The 19,597-nt window shown below is 43.0% G+C and overlaps 2 protein-coding genes across 2 annotated transcripts in view; one reads left to right on the top strand and one right to left on the bottom strand.

Moving 5' to 3' along the window:
* LOC309615922 (uncharacterized protein) overlaps positions 1 to 19,597 on the top strand; it is a gene marked incomplete at its 5' end in the record, with an annotated part of 457,881 nt that overhangs the window by 11,946 nt on the left and 426,338 nt on the right. The gene's annotated exons all lie outside the window — the stretch shown is intronic.
* Positions 358 to 19,433, bottom strand: ACOD1 (aconitate decarboxylase 1). Its single transcript, XM_082366021.1, has 5 exons — positions 9,139 to 19,433; positions 5,374 to 5,535; positions 4,511 to 4,600; positions 3,091 to 3,296; positions 358 to 2,175 (listed from the first exon to the last, which is right to left on the bottom strand). Exons 1-5 carry the CDS (start codon positions 9,148 to 9,150, stop codon positions 1,230 to 1,232), a joined length of 1,416 nt encoding a protein of 471 aa, XP_082222147.1. The 5' UTR covers positions 9,151 to 19,433; the 3' UTR covers positions 358 to 1,229.

The raw sequence follows: 19,597 nt of genomic DNA, 5'->3' as shown, positions 1-19,597 counted from the left end.
CTTCCTGGACCAGGGATCGAACCCATGTCCCCTGCATTGGCAGGCGGATTCTTAACCACTGAGCCACCAGGGAAGTCCCTCCTATCATTTTATATTGTGCTTTCTGTCTGTTCTGCCTTTTCTATATTTCTTTTCCCCCTCCTTTCTTACCTTTCTTTGGATTATTTTTCTCCTAATTCCATATTTCTCTCTCTATTAACCTGAAGTGATACATTCCACTGCTGTTTTATAATAGTCACCCTAGAAATGTCAACATACATACTTACAAATCAAAGTCTAGAGTTAACAGTGTTGCCCTTTTCTTGAACAACATGAGGAATTTAGAATACATTAACTATAATAACTCCCTGCCTATATATATATATATATATATATATATATATATATATAATGTATATAATGCTAATGTTGCAGTTTTTAACCCCACAAGGCATTTTTATTACTTTATACAGTTTAATATTTATCTGACTACCCACATATATACTATGTTTTGGCTGTCATTCTTTATTACATCTCAGACTCTACATCCATGATATTTGTCTCAAAAATATTTTTGTAATGAAAGGTGATATATTGTAGTGGTTAAGAGCATGGCTTCTAGAGCCAAACTGCTTTATTTTTTAGACTGTTTTTTATTTATGCTTTAAAGATAGAGAAACTTAAGTAGAGGTTTATTCAGAACCATGGCCAGGGTCACATCTAGTCAGTGGCAGAGGCAGGATTTGAACCCATGAAGCCCTTATTTTAAACCCAATAGCATCCCATCCATTGGGAAGGGCTTCTGATAGCCCATAGTGTAAGAAGTCCATTGGTGGCACAACAGACCAGAGCCCTTCTTCACTGTCAGCAAGTTGTATGCAGAAGTTCAAATCCCTCTCAAGCCTTGAGGTTCATGAAGTTCATAAATAACTCCTCTGAAAAGATTAAGCAAATCACAGGTGACCTGAATTTCAGCCTTATGAATGCTTATAAAATAAATTTCTCTGTGTTTCTTGCGCCATTATCTTGCTACAGGTAACTGGAACTGTCTTGCAGAATTTACAGGACAAGACTTCTTCCATGTATATCCAGTTCTGTGTCTGGACTCTCTTCAGCATGCTGCATTTATTCCCAGGCAGACCAAGAACAGACCCTTGCTCTATAAAGCAAAGCATTGAATTTTCCCCAATATAAAGTCATTTAGATGTTGTTAAGCCTCAGGAGAGATTGCATGATGGGACTGTTAAATGCTAGAGAGATTTTGTAACTATCTCTAGTGGAGAGGGTTCTTTCAGAAGTGTGGTTAACACAGAGCAGTCTTCCAGGTCTTCTAGGTTTTCTACTATCTCTATAAGCCTTTCTACAGTGTGGCAGGACAGCATCCCGCAGGCATTGGCTCTGAACTTTTCCTGTAGGTCTTTCTGGCTCAGAGGCTTCCTCCAGTGACCGTAGAAGGTATCAGAGCGCTCTGTGAAGATGGCTCCATCCTTGAGGGCAACACTTATCTCGCAGTAGAGTGTGTTGAAATTTGGTAGGTTGTCCCGAGGGTGCTCCAGCTCTACCTTACCAAGCAACTCTCTTACCCGTGGCCTGTTGACCTGGTGTTTGTGGAATGATGGGACAGTGATGGCACCATCCAGCAGCATGGCGCAGGCCACATACTGGAAGGAGTGGCGGGCCTCATGCTCCGAGTCTGGGAAGGGCCTGTTCACATACTGGGCATCTGGAATTCTAAGCACAATTCTCTCCGTGTGGTCAGTGGGAAGCAGGGCTCTGTCTCTTACAAGCTGTTTTCTCACAGATGCAGCTGCGTCTGCCACCCAGTGCGTGGCCAAATGGGCAGGGAAGAGCTTGAAGGCCACATCCTGCTGGTCCAGCAGCCAAGTGTGTGAATCTACGTCTGGAAGGATTTTGGGGGCATAGTTGGCATAGAAGGCCCCAAACCCTGACTCCATGTCCAAGACCTGTTTGTTTCCCTGGAGACCCAGCATTGCTAGAAAAGCAGCTTCTAGCCCATGCCTGGCAGCATTGCCGATGTGAAGAGGCTTGGTCTGAGTGGCGGCATTTGCCATGGGTGCCCCAGCATGAGAAACAGCAATAGCCAGGGCCTCTTGGCACTCTGTCGTGCTGAGCCCCAAAAACTTAGATGCCGCAGCAGCACTACCCAAAGTTCCCACCACTGAGGGGGGATGGAATCTGAAAAACAAAAAACACAAGAGTTGGAGACTTACAAACCTCAACCCCCAGGGGGCAGTATAGCACAGTGGTCAGGAGCTTAGCTAATGGAGCAGCCCTAATGCCTAGGTGCAAATCTCAGCTCTTCCTCTTATTAGCTTTGTGATTTTTGGAAAAGTTTTTCAACTTCTCTGTATCTGTTTTCTCTTATATAAAATGGTCACAATAATAGTATTTACTTCATAGGGTTTTGTGAGTTTTGAACGAATTTGCATGATTACAACAGTGCCTGACATAGTAAATTATTTATAAATGGTACTTTTGCAATTATTGCCAAAAAGGCAAAAGTTGTTGAGTGCTGAAAGCCTGTGTAAGTAACTGTAACAATTGAGAGCCTTGTAGAAACCATGAAAGTTCACTCAATATTCTGATTTATTCCTCCCCCAGCAGGCTGGACCAAGGGGCAAAATAAATATTAGATTGAACCATATGATACAGTCAGCGTTTGACCATTTTTGATCTATGGATTGAGCAGTCGGGTTTAGGATATTCTGAATGTTCTCATTAGTCTGAAGGACCCTAGCAAATACCAAAGTAGACTCTGCTTTGAGATGAGATGAGGGCTATTCAGAGTACCCACAGAGGCCAGAATGACATGATCATCCTGGGGTGAGAGGCTCCAATTTAGTGCATGGTCCTCATTGCTTGATCGGCTCTCTAAACCCAGAGGAGACTTTTCACTAACACTTCTGAGGTCAGACCTTTGTATATGGATATGCAGTTTGATATGTGACTGGTTGAGTTGACTTATCTGCCAGCACTAACGTCAACATCTTCAACTGAGCCAACCTCTATGTCAGAAACATCTACAGAGATAATGAGTAACAGATGAAGGGGAATGTGGCCGCCTCACGATGGGGCACAGTTTCTCCATACCTCTTTGGTATGTCCTTGGCTTCCTTGGAGAAATGCATTAATCGGCCTTGCACTTCAATACCAACGTTGAAAGCCAGCAGCAGGTCAAGGCCAGAACACTTTGGACTTGGAGGCAGGGCTTCCGATAAAGCCATGAGGACAGGAAGGACAGCTCCAGAAGGGTGGGTGGCAGGGTACCACGTGTCATCAAAATCCATTGAGTGAATCTATGTGAACAGACGCATAAACGACAACCAAAACCTAAATGTATTTCCCTGAATGCAATGACTTTTTGGACCAGTCAGGGTTTAGTTCAATAATAACCTTGTTTGACGTGAGACTTTTAGATCTGATTCTCTGAAAATTAAACCTACGAACTGGCTGCGATTCTTCATCACGTGACTTGGCACTAGACATGCTGTCCTCTGTCCACATCAGGTGCGACCCTGGGGAGCAGCTGGCGAACCGCAGGGAGCTTGGGCCTTACTCAGGTGCCACAGCCCTTGCAAGGATCTTTATCTACCTTATAAACAAAGCTGTAGAATTAGGTGGCTCCTCACTCCCTCCCTCCCTCCCTCTTCCACCTTTCAGACAAGTCACATGAAGAGTTTAATGTCATTTATTCCACATCAGGCCATATTTTTTGAACCCTTTTACTATATATAATTTCAAACTTATGGAGAAGTTGCAAGAACTCTTGAACCCAGTTTAACTATTAAGCTATATTTTAAAATCATTTGGTTTTTCCTTATATGAAATAGTAATAACCAGAAGTTCATTTAAAAATAGATTTTTGTCTACTAGTTGTGGCTGGTGCCTTTCCCACTGCTTACTTACTGGACTTACTTACTTCTGGATGCACCATTAGGTTTGACTTTCAATATTCTGAACTACTGTCCCATAAACCATAAAAATATCTCAGAAATCCCAACAGATTCATGTCCAAATTATATCTTTTAGACTGCCCGTGACACACAGAAAAAAGCATAAAAATTGTCAGATGAGAAGTGCTGATTTTTGGTTCAGAAAATGTAGATACCTTATGGCCATTGTTTCTTTCTCAATAAATATCTGTTGAATGAATGAATGAATGAATGAAAGGCTGGTTACTGGATAGAAGCTGATACTGCCCACAACAGAAAGAATTGACAAGAAATTGAGTCTGGATATTCAATTTAGAGTTGAGTTACCTTAGGGGCATTTTTATCTAAATACTTCCATCTTATTTCCTCTACTTCACAATTTGTTTGAAAAGCATCAATTCACTGTAAAAACGTGAAAACTGAAATTACTACAAGGAGAGAGGGCAGGCCACTTCACCTCTCTCAACTTCAGTGATCTCGTCAGTAAGATATGGAAACTGGGCAATTTCTGAGGTGTTTTCTGGCCCTGAAATTATTCTGATTGTTGAACAGTTACAAAGACATGGAAATCTCCTTACAGCCACACCGTTAACGAAAGCAGCATATGTTGGTGGGAGCCTGAAGTCTGGCTGGCCCCAAACAGTGCTGGATACATTGGAACTGTAGATCTGAAACAAAAGAATATCAATCAGTGATACAGAGTGTGAACCCAACGTGCCAAGTCACCATTTCAAGAGTTGTTCTTCATGTTTGGAGGCATTACTTTAATACTTCTTATTGAGCCCTTTGTGCTAGACTGAAGCCCTAGTCATTGGATTTCTTTCTTCCTTGTAGAAGAATATATAACTTTTTCTGTGGAAGGGAGAGGAGAAGCTGTTGCTCAGTCCCAGACTGAGATCCATAGGTGCGCCAAGGAATGAAGTCTGAATTTACTCTCATTCACTCCTTGAGGATAAATACTAGGGAAGGTGGACTAATCGTCTATAGACCAAGCATATTCTTTGGAGAGTGGATGCTACATCTCTCATGTAATCACCTACTCTGTGCTCAGGGTTCTGGCCCAGGCTTTTCGGCAGAGAACCTTGAAGTCTTTGCACGAACAAATGGCCCGGGGCCATGGCTGCTAAGACTCTCAGGTAAAAATGTGCTTTCAGTCAGACTAGTGATCAACTTTGAGATTTTGCTAGCCTTAAGATTAAGACTGGTCTAAGATAGTGACTTAGTAAAGGATGTGGGTGAATATTAAGACTCAGGTAATAAAGCATAGAAAAGCATAAAACTATATACAACAATGCTATATACACCAAGCACTGTCTCTAAAATGAAGAGTAGGGCAGTAGAACACAAACGCACGTCCCTGGGCGCGCTTCTGGGTACACCTCACAAACAGGCGCATGTGCGCACTTGGTTTTAGCTCCAAAGTAGACATTGAGCTTCTTACTTTACTGTATTCCCTGGCTTTGTGAAACACTTCTGTACTGGTTCCCAGGAACCCAACACCCAGGGTATCCAGAATCATCCTCTTGCTCCTCTGGATAACACGATCTGTCAGGTGTCCCACTTTCAAGCCGTGGATCAGTTTGGCCAAGCTTTCTGTGACAGACTTTAAAGGGAAGAGTGTTAGAACAGTGCTTCACTCACTTTGTATTCACACACTTCCTTTCTACACGAGAACTGGAGGTAGTTTTACGTAAAGAGTTTACTCCACTATAGGAAACGCAGTTGGTTAAATTAAGTTCAGTTCCTAAAACATGATGCGTACTGACCACATGTGTGAGGCAGAGGGATGTGGAAATGAGCGATAGCCAGTTTCTGTCCTCAGTCGAGTGGAGGACACAGAGTAGCAGGCAGATAATGTGTGCTTGGGTGTTGGGCTCTGGTGGAGGCAAGCAGAGGCTCAGAGGGGGGGCAGGGGAGGGACGTCTCGCCCACCACGTGGGCACGCCTGGGCGTGGGGTGCATTCAGACAGGTAGGAGCTGTCACTGGTAGACACGTGCCAGGTGTTGAGCCGAATGTTTTAAATACAGTGTCTACTTAATACCCACTGGTCTCTAGGTATGTATCGTGAGTCTGTCTTTGCAGGTGAGGAGACCAAGACCCAGAAAGGTGAAGTCCCCAAGTCACACAGCTATAACTTAGTTAGTCTGGACACAAACCCCTGTAGGTCTAACTCCAAAATCGATGCATCTAGCTCTTAAGCCCCCATTTCCTGAGGAACACATACATCAGAAACCTGGATTTCTTGCTGAGAGTGAACATTTCTGGTTCTCCATCCCACACCTCCAGAATTAGACCCTCCTCAGAACCAGAACATTTGGAAGCTTAGTACAGGGTTCTAGGTTTCCATTAAGCTCTCTAGGTGATTCCTAGGTGATTCCTAAGATAGCTCTAGTGCTGTCATGTCCAATGTGGTAGCTAGTCTCCACATCTGGTGATGGAGCGCTACATGTGACTAGTCCAAACCGAGACGTGTCATCAGAGGAGAATAAACGCTGGGTTTTGAAGACTTAGTAGGAAAACAAAGGAATAGAAAGCATTTCATTAATAATTTAAAAATATTAATTACATGCTGAAATTGATAATATTTGGGGTATATTGGTTAAATAAAATATATTATTAAAATTCATTTCATCAGTTTCTTCTTACTTTATTAAAATATGGCTACTGGAAACTTTAAAATTACACTCGAGAACCACTGCCTGCTCTTTCTGTTGTTGGAGACTTGCTGGAGGAGTAGATACCTGAGCTGGTTATGAAAACTTCTGGGAGTCAGCCAGGCGAAGGTGCTGAGAATGAAGATGGAGGTTAAAGGCAGAGGTAGCAGCGTGGGCTGGGGCTTGGAGGTGTTGGTGCGGGGCGGTGCCGTGAACTGGGCAAACTCCAGCTGCAGGGCTGCCCGCAAGGGGCAGAGATGACAGGGAGAATGGATTTGCAGGCCAGGGCTGAATGGCGAAAGTTATATTATTCTAAAGACTGTGACATCATCAGGGAGCCATAGTGCTGTCTTAAGAGAGGAAGAGGCGTGATCAGAACTGTGTTTTGCAAAGATCTCTGTAGGTACTCATGTAGAGAATGGATGGGGAGGGGTGGACAGGGCAGGTAAGAGACCGACGCAACAGGTTCTGGATGGGGAAACGGCAGTGCCATTTGCCGTGAGAGGGAACACAGGAAGAGGAGAAGACTTCTGGGCAACGATGCTGGGCTCATCGTGAACTTGTTGAATGTGAAGTGCGTGTGGTCATCCTAGTCGAGAAGACCTTATGTTTCTACCCACAAACCAGATAAAGAGCATGTCTGTTATGTAGTTGAAAACATCCTTTCATGTTTCACTATATGCCTAGCACTTAGTACCACTTAGTAAATGTTAGGTCGCTTCCCTTCCCTGCTCTGATTATTGCATCATTATACAACTTCTTTGTCTCTGTGAACATCAGATAACTCATTTTAAAATGTGAGCTATAGGATGGGGGTGGGGGCTTATTGGATAGAGGATCTGGGGTGTCTGGGGCTCTCTGACACTAAGCTCAGTGCAAGAGCAGAGGTGCAAAGATAGAACCAGTTCCCAGCTGAAAGTCCTTCAACCTGGCCACCGACTTGTCGACTTGTCCTATATTTTCAGTCCCTAGGCTGTCAAGCCTGGGAAACCTTGCCATTTGCGAAACAGTGGGTTGCTTTTTATGTCTCTGAAGCTTTGCTAGAACAATGAGAGGAAGCAGGAGAGGAGGTGGCTGGAACAGAGAAAGGGGTCTGGGATGCAAGTTTCAGGTTAGGGTGGAGAATAACAATACCTTGGATTTTCATGTGGCTAGAAATCTGGGTAAACATTTTAGGGACAGAGAAGGGAAGGAGGGAAAAGAACTGGCTTGATGATTTGCCAACTAAAACTTAGAGATTCAAGCACTGGTTGGATCCTTTCTTATAAGCAAAACTACCTCTTTTTGACCTCTCTTCCCATCCTCACAATTCCCACAGTGGAGGCAATTAATGATGGATTGTTCATCTCTTCAGGGTTAGATCTGACCCGGGAGTGCCTGCTGGGGCAACGTGTATGCCTGGGGAGCGTGTATTTGCAGGGCGCCACCATGGAGCGTGGGAGGTGATTGGGGCCTCCATCCACACAATCCCACGGTGCTAGTGACTTCTGAAAGTAGGGCCCCAATGGACCCCCTGACAAGTCCTGAACACCACCCCGTGTGCCAAAGAACAAACAGCCTCCTTCTGGCCCCTGAGGAAGGGAACACTAGGAAATAAACATGCAGCTGTTCAGCTGTATTTAGCCTTGTGCCCATCTATTTCTAAAATATCTTGTTGGTCTTCTTGATTTTCTCCTGGTATTTACATCTGTTCTTAGTAAAATACTATGATTAATGTATAAATTAAGGTGAAATATGCAGTTATTTAATAAATATTTCAGGAGTTCCTGTTATGTGTCTGCCCTGTGCTAAGCACTCTAGAATACCAAACCAAGATGTTATGGTTCCCACCACAAAAGGCTTATCTTCTCCAGGGGACTAAGGACAGTAGACAGATAATTAGGAAAGCAATCTGGCAATGCCATAATGGATACATGCCAAACTAGAAGGTTAAAATTCTATGAACTGGGCTTCCCTGGTGGCGCAGTGGTGAAGAATCCGCCTGCCAATGCAGGGGACACGGGTTCGAGCCCTGGTCCGGGAAGATCCCACATGCTGCAGAGCAACTAAGCTCGTGCGCCACAACTGCTGAGCCTGCGCTCTAGAGCCCGCGAGCCACAACTACTGAGCCTGCGTGCCACAACTACTGAAGCCCGCGCGCCTAGAGCCCGTGCTCCGCAACAAGAGAAGCCACCACAATGAGAAGCCCGCGCACCACAATGAAGAGTAGCCCCCTCTCGCCGCAACTAGAGAAAGGCCATGTGCAGCAATGAAGACCCAACGCAGCCAAAAATAAATAAATAAATCTATAAAAAAAAAAAATTCTATGAACTTATAATGATTCATTTTCTTCCTAATTTTGTACCAGAGAATTATGTCTATTCTTGGTAAAACATTGATAAAAAACAAGATGCAGTTAATTAGACCACCCAGAGGCTATGAGAAATATTAAAATCACATTTTGAAAGTAGAAGCAGGTAGCTCTTAAGAGGAGAGGGCAACTGAGGAAATCGAGAAGAAAAGGAAAGCTAGAAAAACCCGTTTAAATAAGCCACATAAAAGGAAACAATACCTTGAGCATCATGTTGTTCTAAAGAGGAGGTCTGTCTCAGGAGTGAATTGGGGAGAAATTTGGTTGCTGTGTGACTGTCTTTATACTCCTCTCTTCTCTCAAACTCATTCTCTTTCACTTTGTTCTAACTGGAAAGTTTCCACCATTTCAACACCTCCCAGCTAAACTTACTTCAACTTCCTCTGCCATGAGTTGTTTAACTTACCAGTAAACTAAATAAATAAACCTAAGAAGTACAGGAGCGATGATCATATGATTCCTCACAGCTATCAGAAAAGTACATTGATGGCAAAACTAGGCTTGCATCTTGTGCCTAGATGCCATATGTCAAAATCAGAAAAATATTCACACTCTTTTATCTAGGTATTCTACTTCTAAAAATTTATCCTAAGGAAATAGACATGGACTTATGGGAAAAAAATAGCAAATGAAATAAAATAAAATTCATAGACTTACTTACAATATTAAAAATTGGAAAAAATCAAATGCCCCCCCAGTAGTGGCTTGGTTAAGTAAAATACGGCATGTACGGTATTTAAGGTACACTCTCATTTTCCCCTTCCATTTCACATCTGCTAGTCACCATTGTCAAGGGACAAAAGTACCAGAAGTTCCTGGTAGCTTGAGATTAAGAACTTAGAAGGGCATTTGGGCATTAATCACACTTCTTCTCAGGTGTTCCCTGATTTGTTCCTGAACTGCATTTTTCAGTATATGCAGATCTGTGGTTCCTGGGTCCTCCGCCTGGCTTCTGGGATCTATTGCCTGCCGCCCTGCTATTGCCCAAGTGGACTTCAACACAGCTTGTCCAAGACTTTTTGTTTATAATCAGTCACTGTGGGTTGGCTAGTCTGAACCCATCTCTGGTCCTCTAGGGAATTGTGATTGCCCTTGGGCTGTCTAGTCCTGGCCAATTGGTTTGTACTTACAGTGGGTACCAACAATCAGGTTATTTAAAATTTGAGCTTGTTGTTCCAGGTGTAGTGGCGGAATTCTTCTTTGAGGGGGATTGCATTTTAATTTTAGAGGAAGTATCCAGGAGCCCTGTGGCTCTACCCCCATCCTGTTACAGAAGGGGGAGTTTGAGACAAAGAGAAACTAAATGGCTCTGCATAAAAATGCAAAAGGCTGTCTTTCTTGTGGTCAGGCTGTACCTCTAGGAGAAGAGGTTAAGTGGTTTGCTTCTCTTGGTTGGAGCCTGTGAAGAAAGAGTCTGGGGCTCTGGAGACAGGGTCAAGGGCAGGGTCAGTGGGAATCCCCGTGGATTGTTGGGGGTGATACCCTGGTTATAAGTCAGAACTACACACAAGTGAGGGGTGAGGCTGGAGGTGGGGAGGTGGTCAGCGGGGAACCCCATGTGGAAGGACATAGGCAGACAAATTTAAGGAGCAGTGGAATCAAATATCTACTCTGAAGTTTTTCTTTACAATATAATAATTGTTTGTCATCCTCAGGAAAGTTTGTTACGTACTACAACCTAGTGTCAGCCATGCTTTGGGGAGTGAAGGCAGGGAGGTTGTTTGTGCATAAAGAAGGCTGGGGGTACCAGTCAGAGGGAGAAGTGACCGGCAGCAGACTTGGGGTGGAGGTACTTTTTGGTTATCCTAAGTAGTAGAAAAGTCAAAAGAAGGGGGTCTGATTGTACCTAGTTGAATGATACAAGAAAGAGGGACTTGAAAGGATGACACTGGGGGATGTTTGGATTCTCTTCTTAAGCCAGCTGTGGCCTGAGGCGGGCTTCCCAACCATGGTCCAGATTGGGGAAACCCAGAGCCAGGCTCAGTATTGGCACCCACAGTGGTTGTGGGCAACAGGGTACCATTTCAGACAATTTGTTTTATATCAGTGGACTCCAAACCCAGGTTCCAGTGGACGGGTGAATTTCTGTATCCAAAAGTAAAATGAATATTTGGGAATAGGGAGCAAGATGGGTATTTGGGGCCATTTGGATAGACTCCAGCAAGTAAGAACAATCGTACTATATGGTTTTGTGATTTATTGCTAGATAGTTTACATAAATTGGTGTTAAGAGTAATCTCATTGAGTTGAAAGGAAACAGACATCTAGTTTGAAAAGCACTCAAAAGAGAACTCTCTAAGAATTATCTCAGTTGGGAGTTCTGGAGTTTTCAGCTTACTTAGATATTTAGAGACTCCTAAGACCACTTTTACATGAAAGTGAAGATTGGGCTATGCTGGCTTCAACCGTCTCACCATGGAAAAACTTTATAAAGTGATGATGAGCTTTATCAAGTCTGATGAGCTTTGATGGAAGTGCTGTCATTTAGCGTCTCTGGGCTCTCACTTTTTGTCACTATTGAATTCGAAGACGCATTAGTTCAATGATTTGCTTGCTTAATTACTTTGTGCTTTTATGGAACTGTGACCAATTTAAAGACTAAAGCCCTCTGTAATTAGAATCACTTTCTAACTATCTAGCGGCTTAAATGATAAATTGTAGATTGACCGGCACCTCTCTAATCAAAAACAATTGATGGCTTCCAGTTGCCTCCTTGCTCCTAGCTCTAAGTAGAAGCCAGATTATTTTTAAAAGCAAATGTGATCTTCCATCACTGTCTGGAGGGGAAGCAGTGTAAAGAGCAGCCCCATGAAGGCCCACATGGGGCGGAACTGAAGCCTCCTGCTAATGGTGGGTTTGGGTGAGCATCTTTCCATAGCAAGCCCGGTCTTCAGAGACCCGGCTGGCAACTTAACTGCAACCTCCTGAGAGACCCAAAGCTATGCCTCCCAGCTAAGCTGCTCCAGGAATCCTGACCCTCAGAAACTGTTAAGATGATAAAGGTTTGTTCTTTTAAGGGGAAAAGTCTTGAGGGTAATTTGTTACACAGTAACAGACAATACAAACTCCAACCTGTTAATATGCCTTACACGGGCCCTTAGGATCGGACCTGAGTTCTCTCTTCATTCTCACATTGGGCCACCCAAGGGGCCAAGATCTTCATGCCTTAGGGACCTTTGTACCAGTGATTCCTTCTCACTTCTTGTGTCTTCTCCCCACATCATACTCCTTTCTTCTCCCCTCACCCCACAACTTTCTTCTCCTCATCTTCCATCTAAGTCAGTGGTTCTTAGCCAGAGATGAATTGTCCCCCAAGGGACATTTGGCAATGTCTGGAGACATTCACCAAGTTGTGGCATCTAGTGGGTAGGGCCCAGGGATGCTGCTAAACATCCTACAATGTAGAGAACAGCCCCCTACAACGACAAATTAATTGGTCCAAAATGTTAATGGTATCGAAGTTGAGAAACCCCTATCTAAGTGTAGAGGTTACATCGAGGAGGCCTCCAAAACATGCCAAGTTTAGGTCAACCCGCTCACCTGCATGTTCCTATAGGGCACAAAGTTTCCCTCTTTATATTCCTTATTAGATAGGGAAGTTCTGTTTAGGAAGGGAACTGATCTACCCCGTTGATCACTACATCCAGAGTCTCACACATAATAGGTGCTCAATAAATTTTTGTTGAATGAATTAATGGAAACCCAATGCTTTCTATAAGTCAATCATACTAACACATGAATGAAATTTAATCCCTCTTTATTCCCAGTGGAAATGTGTCAGGAAGGTGTTATTTTTAATGTCTGTGGTTTTATACTACTGTGGAGTGCCGGTCTGCCAGCAAGTAGAATACAATGAACAGATCTTTCTGTTTCTCTTGACAACAGCAGGTCCAGCTATTAGGGATAGCTTGTGAACGTGAGCTATCAGAGTAAATTAGGAATATTTGAAACAACAAATGAGAAATGTGAGAATGCAGACTATTTCTAAAAAGGAAAAACCATTTAATACAGTCAACTTTGCCCAGAATAGCTGATTTGGCATATTTGAAATTCGGTTTTCCTTTTTCTTCCTTGCCCTTCCTTTGTAGTCTGATGAGTCAATCTCCAGACTGTAATTACTAAGTTTCATTTTTGGGGAAGCTTATGTTTTATCAGAGAGCACAGTGGTAGCAATCAGGGTTCCTTCCCCTGATTAGTTCTGTGTTAATTCCTTTGGGATATTGAAACATACTTACCATAAGAACGTGTCGTAAAGGAGAAAACTTTGGGGTAAAGTGTATTTAATTTCCTTAAAACAGCACCACAGTAATAACAGCCATCAAAATCCCCATGGCTGGGCTTCTCTGGTGGCGCAGTGGTTGAGAATCTGCCTGCTAATGCAGGGCACACGGGTTCGAGCCCTGGTCTGGGAAGATCCCACATGCCGCGGAGCAACTAGGCCCGTAAGCCACAATTACTGAGCCTGCGCGTCTGGAGCCTGTGCTCCGCAACAAGAGAGGCCACGATAGTGAGAGGCCCGCGCACCGCGATGAAGAGTGGCCCCCGCTTGCCGCAACTAGAGAAAGCCTTCGCACAGAAACGAAGACCCAACACAGCCAAAAATAAATTAAAAAAAAAAAAATCTCCAAGGCTTACGCCGTTATCTATCTGCCATTGTTCTGGTTCCATGTTCCCCAGGCCCTAGACAATAAGATAAAACCAAATTTTAACGTGAAAACTTCAGTAAGGCATCAAGAGAGAATGTTTTAAAGCAATATTTAAGAGAATGTCTCACAGAGTCAATGGTTACCTTGTGTATATGTTCTTTATATGTTCTCTCTCTCTGTGTGTATGTGAACTTTTTACCAACTTATTAAATTTTGGATGGAATTTTGAAAGTGCTCAGGAAGGAATTAGGTTCCTATGAAGTGAGGACTTTAAAATAGCGAAGGAACGCGTGGCTGTAAAATCATCGCTTCAATATAATTGACTCAGCATAATTTTTTGTGAAAACGTTTTTCCGTTTGTGGAAGCTGAGGGCGGTTATAATTTATCCTCTAAAGCACTCTACCTCAAAGAAAAGTATTGTTTGTAGCTTTTCTCATAAGCGCAAAATAGCTTGTTAATATTTCTTAGTTAACTCGTAAATGCTGAATGATTACCCACAGGCTGTATTGCTCTGCATCAGCTGTTGGCAAAAAGAAGAATAAATAGGATGGATGCCTTATTTGAAGAAATCTGGTAGACATTTAAAAAATATTCCTTCAGAAATTGTGTATGCACATTTACCAGGCAGAATAGATTATAAGTACTTCCTCCTCTTTTGAAGCTGGAATTGTTGTGGACCTCAAAAGAAATGTGGTTAAGCATTTCAGCAGCAAAAGTCTAGTTATTTCCTTTTGATATTCCCATTTCACACCAGAGACTCTTTTTCAGATGATCAAGTCTTTCTTCAGCTCCAGGAAATTTTCTTCTGTTGTTTTCTTGATTCAGTTCCCTGTCTATTCTCCTTCTGAACATGTATTAGGTAGATATTGTTTCTCTTCCCTTTATCCTGCATATCTCCACTTGATTCTTATAATTTCCCTATTTTTACATTTCTGTTTAATGTTCTGATAGGATTGCATGACTTGGTCTTCCAATCACTAATTTAGTCTTCATTTGTGCCCTTCTGCTATTCAGCTCTTTTAATGAGTTTCTTATTTTGGCAATAATTTTTTTTTTTAATTTTATTTTATAAGAACTCTTATTGTTCTCTGATTAACATTTTACATAGTATCATTTTCTTATTTCATGGCTACTGTAAGTTAATCTCCTTGAGGAAATTACTTTAAAATTAAAAAAATAATCTTTTTTTTTCTGTTTCTTCTGGGATCATTCACAATACTTCTTCATCTGGTACCTCTCTTTCAGGCTGTTGGTTTTCAGTCCCACATGAGTCAGACAGCTCACCAGTGTTGGGACATGACTCTTGACTGCAGCATCACTCTGTCTATGGTAGATGCTCTTCCATCCCTGCAGTCCCCCGATCTAGAATGATGACTCCTGGGCTTGGAGACCATGGGGCCTCCCTGGCCAGATCTTAAGGTGGTTCTCAAACTTAGCTAAGGTGAGAGGTACTGGTCAGCATACAAAAATATGAGGGCTAACATGGTCAGCCATGCTTGCATATTACAGTTTTAACTCACAAAAAGAAAAAAAAAAATCTGCAGACCGCAGAACCTGCAGAGAGAACTTCACATTTACTCAATGCCATCTCACTTTGGTAGAAATTTTGGATCAAACCACCACCAGACACTGGTAGTCTCTAGATTTCTCTCCTTAGGTCAGTGTCTACTGCTTGGCCAGTCAGTCATGGCAGGGGTGCTGGGGTCTTGTGGGACCTGTGTGGTCACTTAGTCTTCAGAGGGGGACCATGGGTGTGCCGTACATTATTTGGCTTGTCTTCTCAGGTGTGATGATCTTCTTCCAATAATTGTCATTGTCTACTTTTCATATTCTTTTCTTATTTTACATGTGGCTTTGACTGCCCCCATTCAGTTCAGCATAGGCCATTAAGCAGGATATTTTGCTGATGTCTCAGTGATTTTTATCCCCTTGTCCTCCGTTTGCATATTTTCCTTATGGTTGATAAACTAGAGTTCTAAAACTTGCTTCATGAAATTAGGGCAGGGGGAGAGAGAGAGAGAGAGAGAGAAGGAACAAAGAGACATCAAGTGACAGCTGGGGCTGGGCCCCATGGAAACATCAGCTATTGGCTCACCTTGGTACGTGAGCACATTCACAGGACTGGTTATCAGTTTTGCAGGTCTTTTTTTATCAGTGCACCCATGACTGACTTGAGTCTTGGGAGCTCACTCACGCTAACCCAAATTATTTGAGAACAGAGAGTTAATCAGAATGCCAATTGGTTAATTTACATTGATCAGAATTCCATAGGGTCTTCCATTTAAGCCCTTTTCTGTATCAGGGTCCCCAAGAAGTTAAGTTAGCAATGTTCACTTGGTCAGTAGCAGAGGAGCGGGGGCTGAGAGCTGCCTGTCTAGGCTGTGGAAGAGCCGCTGTCCTTTCCCCATGAAATCTCTCACCTCCCTGGTGCCCAGACACATGCGTCCACCAGATTCTCTGCTAGATACACTTGGCCAGATTCTTACTTTTGCTTACTTTGCTAAATTACCTTTATGTTGTTAGCCTTTTAGTCTTTGCTCTGTGGAGACATGGTACTAACTTACAGCACAATGCAATCAGACATTCCTGGGTTTTTCATTTTATGCCCCAAACACATCAGCCTTGTCTGTTGGCATGCTGGGTGAGCTCTATACTCTCTACATTTACTACACAATAAAACACAGTCTCTGGGTAGCAACAGCATGGCAATTAATAGGTAAAACTCACTGTTGTCACATTGCAATAAGAGAAAAATTCCTGTCAGTTGAAATGTCTGTCATGATTCATTCAAAGTATACAGAATTAGCCATGCATTTCAACATCTTAGTATTTCCTCAAAATTTTAGAAAAACACTTAAAGTTAATGTGGAGTCTTCTGATTTTTCTGAGACTTGGTATTTTCCATATGACTACTTGGGTTCTGCCTTCTGGAATTTCTACTTAGCCCTGCTCCTTTCCTTCCTCCCTCTATAATTCACAGAGAACATTCTTCTTTTTCTGCAGCTTAACAAACATAACAGAATCTAGTTTGCAAAGATTTTTAAACTTTCTGACTGGTTTCATTCCTTGAACCAGTGTTATTCTTTTTTCTATCAACTAAAAAAAAAAATCTGTCTTGGTCTCAGGTGTGTGAAAAATGGGAAAAGCAATGGTCAAAATCAACAAGAATCTTCTGTATGTGGGAGAACACAGTGCTAAGGACTGTGGATGTGGAAGTGAGACAGGAGGGAAGGGGGCAGGGCACAACCATTACTGCTGAGGATAAAACAAAAACTGGTCAGAACCGATTTGGCCCAAGATGGCAGAAGATTTGACTTCCAGCAGACCTTGAGCCTCATTATATGCTCGTTGTAATACATTAGCATGTGCTAAACAACACACCCACAGGTGCCATGACAGTACCAAGGCTGACCATAAAAGGCCAAAAAGTGGGCAGTGGCCCAATTCCTGGAAATCACCACCCCTTCCCCAAAATAGCTGGAACAATCCACCTACTCGTTAGCCTATGAAATTACCCAGCCCATAAAAACTAACCACCCCATATTTTGGGGCTGCCTCTCTCCTTCTGAGATGGCCCAAACTCTGTCTATGTAGTATGTATCTACCTGAAGAAACTTGCTTTCACTTTACTATGGCTTGCCTTTGAATTCTTTCCTGCACAAAGCCAAGGACCCTCACTTGGTGGCCCCATCCCAAGGACTCACCCGAGATCTGGGACATGGCCATCCTCTCTCACCCCATTTTCCTGCAACAGAATAATAAGATGGTGGGAAGATGTAACTAAAATCAAAATCTTCTCTCAACCCTGAAATCCTCTCCACAGAGGTAACAGAGAAAGAAAACACTTTAATTATTGAATAAGCATTAAATCAGAATGTGATGCCCATCACAGGCAATCCCCAAAGAGACTGCAAAGACAGAAAAGAATCTCACCCCCTTCTATAGCCAAGCAGACACTATGCATTGCATACGTACACGTTCTCGAGATAAACAATAACTAGTCCTCAAGTCAGAGGACTTGATAGCACCTTTTGTCATACATACTTCATTCTGAATTTACCTGGTAATTGAGGTGACCGTTGGCTAATTGACTTTATCCAGAGGAAAAACACACTTCTCATCTCTTCATGAGAGGAAGTAGCTTTGCAATTTGGAGCAAGGCACCCACCAAAGTTAGGCTCCTGTACCTATCAGCAGTCTCTGCCCCATTCTGGGTGCTGTGTGAACGAATGCGTGAGGGAGTGCATACATCTGGACCCTAGGTGAGTATGGTGGTTCCAAGTCCCTACCTTGTTCTGTTTTTTGACCAGCTGAGAAATCGCATTTTAGTGCTGGGAGTGACATTCTACCTGTATATCCCACAGTGGACAGCGGGGCTTTCCTGAAAGGCTCTGGAATTACTCTGCATCCATGGACTTCTGGAATGTCAGGGACCAGTTTCAGCTCGGGAACTCACCTGGGGGAAGGATGAAAGCTGACAGTGGGACCAGTTGCCATCAGGGAGTAAAGAGGGAGAGTTTAGAGAGGCAAGCTGGCCACTCCAGCAGGTCCCTCTTGGGAAAATATCTCCATGAGGTTACCTGAGTGAGTGGGCTGGATCCAGCCCTGAGTGCTGTGCTCCTCTGGTGAGGGATCTCACCCCTCACAGGAGGCTGAGGCATGGACCAGAAGGCCAGTGTGTCATTTTACACTTTGGATGTTCCTTTACATTGCAAGGCTGGATGTATTCCCTGTGTAGGGTCCTTCCCTATGGCACTGTGGCTGGGACGTCAGATGAGTAATCGGATGTTGCTTGCTGAGTGTGAAACTGGAGTAAGCAGTGGCAGAAATTTGAGGGACATTTACCAAGACTTTGGGAAAGCTAGACACCCCTGTTCCACATGATGGATACTTCTCTTTGGTCTTCACCAAATGTAAGATCTTGCCTTTGCTTGCTTTTTTACTTTGTTCCTCTTTTGAAATTCCATATTGATCGTCTTCCTGTTGCTGCAACACACAGATGCATGACAGCACATTGTTTGGCCACCTTTTCAGTGTAGTTGTAATAAGAAGTTAAAACTGAGTTCTCGGAACTGGGAAATTGGCAGCTTACTTTGGAATATCATGTGTCCCTGAAGTATCCTCGTGTCCTGAGGTCCTGTCATAACTCTTAGAAATCTCTCCTTTCCTCCCTTCCTTAGCACAGGTCATTTGTGTAGAACTCAGTCATTATATGCGGATTTTGCTAGTGTAACTTCGAGTGGTAATCTGTAGAATCAGTCCCAGTCTGGGGGGCACCTTATGTTGCTCCAATGTGCTAATAATAAGGATTAGACCCACGAGTGTATGAGACTAATCATGTCAGAAAGTCTCAAAGTCTTAAGGTAAATAATTAGTGGAAAGTTGGGGTGGAAGAAAGAAAATGATTAGGAATGAGATGACTGAAAAAGTAACTCCAAATGCAAGGTTGCATAAGGACCAATAAGGATAGAGTAGGAGAGTGAGATAAAAAAATAAGAGCTAAGATACAGTGCCCCAGGGTACAGTTGTGCAGGTTGTGAACTGTTCAATGATGCCATACATAAGAGGGCTCCATTCACACCATAGGCATCGTAGTTTTGCGTATTTATTATGATAATTGCAGAAGAGAGGACATAATGTTTTTTAATTCTAATAAAATCAGTATATTATAACAATTTTTCTGACAGTGAAAGTGTGCTGGGAGATAGTTCCTCATGGGTCTCACATGTATCTTCACATTTTGCTAGCAGAGGCACGGACTGTTTATTCCAGATTGTCTTTTCAAGGATGTATGGAGCAAACAGCCATGGAAAGTAGAAACATTACCTCTCTGGAGTAAAGGGTAGGCAGGCTTATAAAAAGATTTATAAAAGATTTATAAAAGATTTAGGTTCCCTAAGTTCAGGGGTCTTCTCCTGTAACAAAACCCATGTATGTGCAGATGTCACCTGGTCCTCTGTGCATTGTTGTGAGAAAAGGAGCTTGGGGAATTGGTGCAAGAAAAAGCAGACAC

Source organism: Balaenoptera borealis (genome assembly GCF_965194805.1).
Source record: "Balaenoptera borealis genome assembly, chromosome: 18".
NCBI classification, from domain to species: Eukaryota; Metazoa; Chordata; class Mammalia; order Artiodactyla; family Balaenopteridae; genus Balaenoptera; species Balaenoptera borealis.
The sequence above is the reverse complement of the archived record's forward strand: the minus strand, read 5'-3'. Positions and strand labels throughout refer to the sequence as shown.